General features: G+C 40.9%; 1 protein-coding gene across 1 annotated transcript in view; it reads left to right on the top strand.

Annotated features, from left to right (window-relative positions):
- Positions 1-10,001, top strand: part of adamts9 (ADAM metallopeptidase with thrombospondin type 1 motif, 9) — a 47,587-nt gene extending 37,586 nt beyond the window's left edge. Inside the window, exons 31-40 of the mRNA XM_008292936.1 lie at positions 2,703-2,873; positions 3,068-3,262; positions 3,747-3,876; positions 4,282-4,376; positions 4,960-5,054; positions 5,223-5,356; positions 5,730-5,821; positions 6,406-6,510; positions 7,552-7,660; positions 7,848-10,001. Of these exons, the coding sequence (XP_008291158.1) occupies positions 2,703-2,873; positions 3,068-3,262; positions 3,747-3,876; positions 4,282-4,376; positions 4,960-5,054; positions 5,223-5,356; positions 5,730-5,821; positions 6,406-6,510; positions 7,552-7,641 (1,107 nt within the window). The 3' untranslated portion in view covers positions 7,642-7,660; positions 7,848-10,001. The remainder of the gene's footprint in view (positions 1-2,702; positions 2,874-3,067; positions 3,263-3,746; positions 3,877-4,281; positions 4,377-4,959; positions 5,055-5,222; positions 5,357-5,729; positions 5,822-6,405; positions 6,511-7,551; positions 7,661-7,847) is intronic.
- Positions 10,002-10,325: the final 324 nt, after the last annotated feature.

Genomic DNA, 10,325 nt, shown 5'->3' with positions numbered 1-10,325 from the left:
ATACAAATAATAAAATAAACAGCAAAAATATAATATAAAGCTGCAAACATACCTGTGTATTCTACCTTTAATGGGTACATTCCTGCTGAGTGCCAGTCAGCAATTCTCTCAGTGCTGGAGGCTACATATCCTTGTTGGTTAGGCTATTAGAACAGGCATCTGCAGCAGGAGTTTCATCGTCACTGTGTTCAAGGGATGTTGAATCTAGGTCACCGAGCAGCATGAAATGCCTTTCTGAAAGGAGAGTCTAATTAGTCTAGAGAAGTGTTTGTAGGTCCCTGCTTGGGTGTCCCAATTAACAGCTGGATGTAATTAAAACAGTTCAACTGGCAGGGGTTAACATACCCTGATGTGTTTTATGCTCTCATACTGACTCTACAAATCAGATACTTACATCTTACATCAGCACTATTTCCTTTTGCGGATGTATCTTGTCCCTGTAGATCTAAGCTGTATAGCAGAATGAAATATTTACCATCTTTCTCTACTGTCAGTTTTGCTTAAACACACTAAAACTCAAGTACTTGTCAGCACAGCACAACTCAACACAGCAGTTCCAGGTATTTCATTTGTTTGACAGTGTTCAGCATATTAAGAGTGATGAAGACCAGCTGGACTGGCTGTAGTCGTAACGCCGCAGTGTTCACCAGTGAGTGTTTCTGACGCAAGTGGAAACTACTCTCAAGTCTTTGCTAAGATGTTAAAGTGTTTGTCTTACAACTCTGACAGACTTGAATGTTGTAATATTTGAGTGTCCATGTGAATGTAAATGTCATACGATATTGTTGTGATGGTTCCAAGACTTCTAAGTAAGGATACCACTTTCATAGAAACACTGGCTGTCCCCCAAGAACACTGGAATCCCCTATTTTGATTTAGAAAACAACCAGTCAGTAGTCTCACAGTTATACTGTTTGTCTTTTGTAACTTCTGATATAGGAGTGTAGGTTGTAGTGTAGGTTCTAAAAATCAGACCTTGGCTAGTATTGGAATGAAAGGCTGAACACACAATTCTGCATTTAACATTGAGTTATTGTAACCTCATCAAAGATATTGGTGTCGATTAGCAGCCTGCTCAGGCAGATATTAGTCCATCGTGTTACTTATCTGTCTGCAAACTGTTTAAAAAGTATACAGTATTTATATTTGATCTCATCTAGTAGCAGTTATGTGAGGGACTGGTATGAATGGGTCAAACACAAGTATAAAACACAAGTTTCCTCTGTTAAACAAGATGATTGGTGTCAGCCATGAAAACAAACAGCCCACTGATTCCTGGCTCACTGAAGTGCCTGGATGTTAAGACGTAGGCAGTCACTTTCTGGTAGTCAGTTTCAGCTCAGACCCCGTGTCAGACACATTGTTGGCATGGGGTTTAAACTGTTTCAGGACTTACAAGTTGTGCAATCTCTACTCAGGACTTGACCATGTCCTGAGCTCGGGTTCTTCCACTCAGAACCGCAGTGTGTTCTCAGGCCTTATCTACTGTTTTGACAATTTTCACCCACAGTCCAAAGTAGTCTTGCTTAACTACTCTTCCTTGTTGTTGTTCCAAAGCACTGATGCCTTTTCCTTAATGATTGCTGATGAAGCTGTACTTTGCTTAAACTGAAGCCTCTTTGTGCAGTCACAGATGCTTATATACTTTATACAGTATACAACAGAAGTGAGTCCACCCCTGTAGAATATCATTTAAACGACAAATGATTCAACATTGTATCACCACTGAATATTTTGGATTATTTCGAAGTTGACAAGTGCAGTATTTCCACTTATACACAAACCAAAACAAATACTTTAGTGAGACTATATTGAAAATTCAAGCCCCAAATTACAAAAGTGCAACAAAGCTTTATGCACCTTTGGTCACTGACACATAAGTGCATGCTCTTTGGCATGAAACTGCAAGTGTGGATGTTTCCAAATGAAATGAAAAGACATGTGATTAATATTTAGAGCACTTTTTGGTCAAATGAACCCAAGATAAATTTGTTCAGCTCACATGGGGTCCAGCATGTGTTTTATCCTGACCAGGATGACCACAGTGAGTGCACAGTCCTGACAGTGAGGTATGGAGATTGGCGTGTGTTGATGTGTGGCCACATGAGTGCAAAAGGAGTTGGAGACATGACAGTTACTGATGGCGTTATGGATGCCCAATGATAAACCAAAATACTAGCTGATAAGATGACTCCTAGTCTCCAGAAGCTTGACAGAAGAGAATATTCTAGCACAATACAAAGCAAAGTGACAAAATTACGCAAGAGTCTCTAAAGAAGAAAAACTATGACTTGGTCTGAGAATTGAGGTTGTCATCAAAATAAAGGTGCACATATAAATGAAAGCTTTGAAATTCAGTAATGACTTCATTACATTAAGTTCCTACAGTGGAGCCTGTGTTCTTAATATAGTACATTTAAACTGTTAGTTTTGTATAAAAGCAAATATCAAACTGTTCAATTTAGTGGCATTGCAATAGTTAGGAGGTGATACAAGGTTGAATATTTGATATTAAAGTGATATTTCATCGGTGTGTGCTCACTTTTGATGTGTACTGTAATTAGATCCACTTTATTCCAAAGAACAAATCTCTTTAAATGCCATTTATGTCGCATGTATAATTACAGAATGTTGCAGCGTTTTTCGTAATACCGCTCATACCTATCGGTAAAACACCAGCGTCTGTCTTGTCCCCACTTTAGTGCAGTAAGTCATGTGGATCGGGCCACCGTCATCGAGTGTTGCAGTGTGTGGACCACAACCAGCAGGAGGTCCATGAGATGTACTGTGTGAACCAGATCAGGCCGCCACACATAGAGAGCTGCAACACCCATGCTTGTGAATCCATCTGGATCACAGGGGAATGGACGGAGGTGAGAGGCAAAAAAAAAAGCTGTGTGGCATTTAGATGATCAGTGAAAGTTTCAGTGTTTGGTTTAAATGGCAATACTATTCATAACCACTAATGTAACTCACCGTTTTTTAATCCAGTGACGCAGGAATGCCCAGAAATCACCCGTGTTTCCAGTGTTGTTATTTCATGCTGGTGATTTATTCTCTCCTCCAGTGCTCAGCCAGCTGTGGCCAGGGATACCGCCAGCGTCTGATCTCCTGCAGTGAGGTGCATGTGGAGAATGACAACTATGAGTACGGCCATCAGTCTTTGTCCAACTGCCCTGGGACCCCCCCTGAGAGCTACATGCCTTGTAATCTGGACCCGTGCCCATCGTCCCAGGAGTGGAGGGCTGGAGTCTGGGGACCGGTGAGCGAGTCTATGCTTCTCAACGTTGTCTCATTCATTTGTCTGCAAGATGAGACATGCATGGTTGTCACATTCGTTTTTAAAATATAATCAAAGGCCATATTTTTGTAAAAACAAAAGTTGTTTTTGTGTGGTTGTGCTTCATGAAAGACTTAGTTTTGCAGCTAAATAAAAGATAAAACCATTTTCTGTCATTATTCAGCCTTCCAGTTGTAAAATACAGTACATTTGTGAACATTAATTGCTAATGCTGATCTGTCTGATCTCTAGAGGCACAAGTATGGATTTTATTTGTCTATTTCAATATTTTCTTTTACATAAATAAGACAACATTTGGTGGATTATAAGCTGAAACATGAAAAGCTTTGACCTGTATTGAGCCTAAATGATAAATACTCTTTTTTCAAACTGTCACTGTGACGATAACAATTTCTGACAAACTGTCATCCGCACGTTTAAGTTTGCTTCTCTCGCTTCCCTTCAGTGTTCAGTGAGCTGTGGGGATGGAGTGATGGAGAGGACGTTGCGGTGTGTCTCAGCAGATGGTCAGCAAAGCAATAGGTGCTCTCAAGATGCGAGGCCACAAGCCAGAAAAGTCTGCAGGAATCCAAGCTGTGAGTGCTGCAAGAAAATTGCTCTTTTAACCAATGTCAAGGCTACCAGGATTAGATACAAGCCAAATGAAAGCATCTCGAATTCCAGTATTAGGTATGGCTCAACACAAACTGGTCATCTCAGAAATTTGGCCTTTAGTGAAATATTTATGAACCGAGGCCAGCATCAAAGATTTGCTGTTCAGTGTATTTACTTCCCTACGGTACTATGGGACATCAAAGAGTGAGTGGCTGTTGGTTTTCTTTGATTCGATGAAGTGATTTGCCACACTTGACTTAACTGCTGAAATTTGTGAAAGATGTGCACACATCTGTGTATACAGCCTGAGTGCCTGTCCTGTGTTAAATCGTTGGATAATACACTCCTGAATACTTACTTATTCCTGCTTCTTTTTGTGTCTCAAGGCCATTTGCCTTCGAGCTGTCAAGACATCCAGAGCATTAGTGGCCCCATCCCAGACAGCGAACACTTTCTCAGCATTCAAGGAAAAGCACTCAAGGTAAGATAATATCATCCTTTTACCTCACCAGTACACAAAGCACAGCTTGTGAAGCCATAACAGGTTTTATTTATGGTGAGGAACAGACACTTGTTAAGGTTTCTCTCTTGACATTTCGAATGTCTTAAACACTAACAAAATGTTTTGCTGTGCTGTTTATATGTTTCTCTGTGCTTAAAATTAATCTCTGCTCACATGTGTTTAGGCATACTTTTGGCACTGTGGCTTTGTGGAAAAAAGCTGCAAATAGATGCAGCGCATTTCATAACACGCAGTCAGAGGAAATTCTTTCACTGCCTTCAAAATGACTTTGCAGAGTAGGCCAGCTCAGGTCATTTTAGGGATTGAGTGCATTTTGCGTTTCCAATACACACACAATCTTCTGCGTTTTCTGAGGCCTTGAAATTGCTGTTGTAACATTTCCAAATCTGCACCTTCTCTGTACTTGGCTATTTTTCTCTACCATCTTATCACCTCCATGCCTTTCTTTTGCCCTTGCTTCCCCACTCCTCCTCCTCCGTCTGGTCTCCCACCTCTACTTCCCCTTTTACTCCTCCTTTGCCCTTTTTTTTTTTCTTCTCAGGTCTACTGTGCAGGAATGCAGACAGAGACTCCACAGGAGTACATCACCTTGACGACCGGCGAAGGGGAGAATTTTTCTGAGATCTTTGGCTTCAGGTAAACAGCTAACAGGATAACAATGAGAACAGCCTGTTTCATTACAACAATCCAGCGGAATCCTGGCTGCATTTTTTTCCCCGTAAATGAAGAAATTGCATGGAAGTGTAAAGCGCTAAAGTATCTTCTGTGTGTGTGTGTGTGTGTGTGTGTGTGTGTCTTTCCCAGGCTTAATGATCCCACCCACTGTCCAGCCAATGGTTCCAGAAGAGAAGACTGCGACTGTCGAAGAGACTACACCGCTGCCGGCATCACCACCTTCTCCAAAGTGCGCCTGGACCTCAGGAAGATGAACATCATCAGTGAGTTGCCCACACTCTCAGCAGCATCCTGTGCCAACGTTAACTCGACATTACTCTGAAATAAGAGCTTCCTTTGCCGTTTAATTATGTCCGTGTTCACGAGGGTTAATGGGCTCAAGATGTCTTCAAGGTTCATTTAAGCAACACAGAATTACAAGGCTCGAGGGGATGAAGTGAAACTGCTCTAACTAGACAGAATCACACTTGTACTGTACATTTGGCTGACCTTAAAACGAAGGCATGCTTTATTGTAAACAGCATAAGATTTGGTCATTATGGCAGACGCAGGCTATCATTATAAAAATTTCAGTGACAAATTTCGAGAGAGAGATTTTCATGAATGACTAGCTTGTTGCTTCATCTTGATGTTTAGCTACAGACTGGAGGTTTGCTTTCACCCGTGAAGGCAAGAGTGTCCCGTTTGCTACGGCTGGAGACTGCTACAGCGCCGCCCGCTGTCCACAGGTGAGAATCATGGCAGCTTTTAGGATTATTTTTTAACTTGTCACAACAGGAAAAGTGCACAAGTAACAAATAACATCAGTGGTGACTCAGTTCCATGAAGTGGAACCACTCAGATGAGTATAAAAGCAAGACCTTTAAAGGAATGTAGATGCGATTAGTGTTATTAATTATACCTGTGCTTTTCCTGCTAGGACACGTCAAAAGGTCTAATGTGACAGAAGCGCTAATAGCAATCATGTCATTTCATGCCGAGATAGATTTGGAATACATTCTTTGGAATCATCCAAAAACCAACAACCTTTCAATTTTGCAGCTCGGCTGATGTCCTGTTTTCTTTGACAAGTGCGCTGCTTTGTTCACATAGTTGAGTCTTATGCTGTTCTTTTTGAGTTCTGTGTTCTGTGCTGTTGTGTATGTATTCTCTTGTTGAATTGTGTGCATTTTAAAGACTGTATAGCATGTATCATGGGTCCATGCTTGTCCATCCTTGTCCTCATACAAATAAATGCATTACAACATTAAGTTATTTCCTTTTAAGTATATTTCACTGTCATATTGTATTCATATTTTCTGTCTTCTTTTAGGGCCGGTTTAGGATCAATCTGTCAGGAACAGGTTTCAAGGTAGCTGAGGACACCTCATGGATCTCCCAGGGCAACTATGCAGTGGCTAATATACAGAAATCACAGGTAATTTGTCACATCCATGTCCATTAAAACCAAGAGAAAACTCACAAAATGACAGCAAACACATGACAGGGTATCCAAATATTCAGTATCATTTATGTGACAGAAGGAGAAAAGGCCCTCCTTCCTCTCCCTCATGTCCTCTAAGCTTTAAACCACCAGATGGGCAGAACCCCAAGTCGGGCCGGTGTTCCCAGCTCCACTTCTAACCATAAACCTGCTCAGAAAGGATCTCTATTGGGCAGCTGCTCTCTCAAGTGCCTCCCCACCCTCCACTTTTGAAATGGAGATCAGGCTTGAGAGCACTTTTTGGCAAGGCAAAAACAGGAGGAGGTGGGGATGCCAAAAAGTGCTCACAGTCTGACATCCAAAGCCAGCTGGCCCACTTTGGGCACTCCAGGCAGTTTAACTAAAGCCTGGTTGTGACAGTGGGATGGAGACAGCACTCCAGTGAAGATCAGACAGACCACTTACAGCACGCTGTGGCTTTCATGTCGTGGGATAGTGATTATGGTGTACTCGCCTGATGCGATTTTCTTTTTATTTGTAGATGTTTGTATGAAACCGCCACTATGTTGCATGCAAATGATGCTATTGAAGTGCTTGGGAGTAATTTGCTTGTATTTCTCTGCTTGTTGTTGAGGGTGATTATTACCCAATTCATACCTGGAGACAGCCGGCTTGGTGGGCCTCAGTCTTTGTGTGCCTTTTAGAAAGGGAAATCAGATTCCAGAGCCACCAAAACAACCTCGCCGCAAATAACTTTCCAAGTGGTGAAACTGTCAGACTTCCAAGTAGAAGTTCCTCCACTGTTTTTGTTAACAGATTCTTAAAATAACTTGCAGGTGGAAAATACTGAAAAGATTTCTACAACACAGGGGGAAAAACACAGCAAGATGCGATGCTGATGAAAAAATTTACATTTGGTTTCTGTTTCTGCTCCTCAGCATTATTACAATACTTAAAATTCTTAATTTTTTCTGCATGTAAAATGAAATTCCTGCAGCAGAGTCTGACACCATGTTATTCCTCTTGTGTCCTCAGGATGGCAGCAGAGTGTCAGGAATGTGTGGAGGCTACTGTGGTAAATGTACACCGTCCTCTGGCCGCAGTCTGCCTGTAACAGTGGAATAGATCTAAAGCCATCAAACAGGTGTGGGATGCATTAAACGTGCGGTAACAGTACATATATGGATATCAAATGCTTTAAATCGCAAAAACATCGAACTTTCTATTGTCTGATCTTTGTACTACTCTGCTGATTTATGAGCTGTTAATGACTGATTGAGTGTTAATGCTGCTTGTGTGTCTCTTTTTTTTCCCATTAATCTCATCTTCAGGTGCTCATCATGTGAACACATCACTCCTCTTTGGTGCTACAGCCAACACTGAGCTCAGATCCATCCTCCACATAACCTCTTTTTAATCCCTTGTGTGTATAGTGTAAAGTAATCTGGTGTAAGTACTGTAAATAGCAGGATGAAATGTCTTATTTATTGTACTCGCCATTTATTTTTGTATTGTTATGTAATTTAAGGGTTGCAGTAGCATACACCAAACAATTGCCATGTATGAGATTTTTTTTTTTTTTTGTTGCCAGAATGTGCCTTCCATTTTGTATATAAGGCTATTTAACTGTTGTAGTGCTGTCATTATTCCACATTGCATGTGTTGCAGCCATTTGTTTCATCCAGTAATGTTATTGTTGTGATGGTCACCAGTCCTGTGGTTCCTATGCAGTGAGGTGTCTCCAAGCAGGGTGGTAGAGATATCCAGTATAACCACTGATTCTTTACTTTTTTTTCGTTCGGTTTCCTACTTCGAATGTATTTCTTAGCCAGATGTGACAGTCAGGACTTCCTAAATTGTACACAATTATTACATTAAGTTTGTCAGACTGTGTTACTTCCACTTACTTTGCAGCAAACTACAAATTTCATGTACACCTCCTCCAGGTTTACTCGGAAAATACTGCGTTTGTAACCAATCAAATCCAAAAGCAGGTGTCCCAAACCGACTGCACTGTGTTCTCGTTGCTCCGTCTGCATCTGTCCAGCTGTTGTGTAAGGTTGCAGTGCTTTTACACACTACAGGAAAAGGCCAGGTGTTGCTGCCACGCTGCTTTGGTAGTTTGAAGCACTTTTAACCGAGTGTAAGCAACCTGGGAACGAAGTCAGTTCAGTCGCTAAATAAATACAGTTTAGAATGTGCAGGAGGTTTACCCGTAGAACAAACACGCCGAGGCATAACGCACACATTAGTGGATCATAAGGAGAAGAGTATAGGTTGCAACAACCGCAGAGATTATGCTGCCAGACATCAGAGACCTAAATTCCTGTGTGTTCCTGCATTTCTCTCAGCTGGCGTGCAGTGACCAGGGGGAGCCATTAGCCTATAGCTTTTACAGAACAGTCAGGTTATCTTGTCTGCAGCAACTTGAAAGAATCCACAACTTCACCTCAGGCCAATAAAATTCTAGTAGATGCTCTGGAGATATAATACAGTGATGCGACCCTGGAGACACCTCTCAAACTGCTGAACCTGCAGGCCCTGCAGCGTGATTTCTGTCCAGATGCTGCTTGTAAACCGTTGCCTCCCGTACCTCACTTTCTGTTCTCCATCTTTGTTTGTAACAGTCTGTCCAAACTGTACATAAGCTCCCGTTCAGAGCGTTTTGTTCATTGTGAAGATATCAGGGTACTTTTTTAAAAATGTTGTGTACAAGTATGTTTTTGTATCTCTTTCGCCAGCGTTCTGCGTGATCGCAAGCTGTTTTCTTTATTTGCAGAAGAATTCAGAAAGACATTATTCTTTCTATCCTTTAAATGTAGATTTGTAGTGAACATTGTATATGTACAAGAAGCCATATTTGCTGTTGTAAGTCGTTCCGTATGGTGCTACATCAGTGCCTTAAGTGATAATGTGCAGACTTTAGCCAAAGGGAATTCAACACAGATTTAATCTGCAACTAAACAAGAACAAAAGACACAGGGAAGAAATATATTTAGTGTCTTACTGACAGTCACAGCTGACAAATGCACTTCTCATTGTAAATGTCAGAAAGTAGTTCAGCCGACAGATTTCTCAGGTGTCATAAATGAAGGGATTATTATATTTAAATGTATTTATCTTGTTTTTTACACATTTGCCACATGTTTATCAGGCAACTGAATGTGTATTATTGGCATTTAACAATGTAAAGTCTCTTTATATATTCTTTATTTTATATGCAAATATTTATTTTACCTTTCCTTGTGAATGTACATAAGCCTTGGCCATAGTGACTATGGATTGCTATGCAGTATTGCCATGAAATGAACCATCTGGCAGCACATTTCTTGTTTTATGAATGCATTTATTTATACATATACATATATGTCATATTTGCATAAACTGTATAAGCAGAGTTTGGTGCTGCCATATGAAAAGGATGATTTATGGATGAGACCAGATAAGGCAATGATTGGAGAATAATAAAATGCCTGACACGCGTCGCACCTGTCCGTCTGCTTTTCACGCTAATATATCATTTTCCCCTAAACCTCGCCCTTGCTGTGTCATTGACTGTGATACTGGCTGTAAAAATCATGACAAGATGATAGTGTGGTTAATGTTTAGACCATAAAATTCTTGCTCCGTAACACTTCTGCTTAATTATGATTACCTCCTTTACACCATCATAACAGCCTGGCTTTCCAGCTGACGGATGTGTTTTATGGATCTAATCTCTTCTCTGTCTTTGTTCATTATAGTGAATTATCAGGCCATCTACCAGGTGTCGGCACACGTCCCCCTAAATAAATATAATTTATTGCTGA

Source organism: Stegastes partitus, unplaced genomic scaffold (genome assembly GCF_000690725.1).
Source record: "Stegastes partitus isolate 25-593 unplaced genomic scaffold, Stegastes_partitus-1.0.2 Scaffold846, whole genome shotgun sequence".
Lineage (NCBI taxonomy): Eukaryota > Metazoa > Chordata > Actinopteri > Pomacentridae > Stegastes > Stegastes partitus.
Note: the sequence above shows the minus strand (reverse complement) of the source record. Positions and strands in the feature narration are given on the sequence as shown.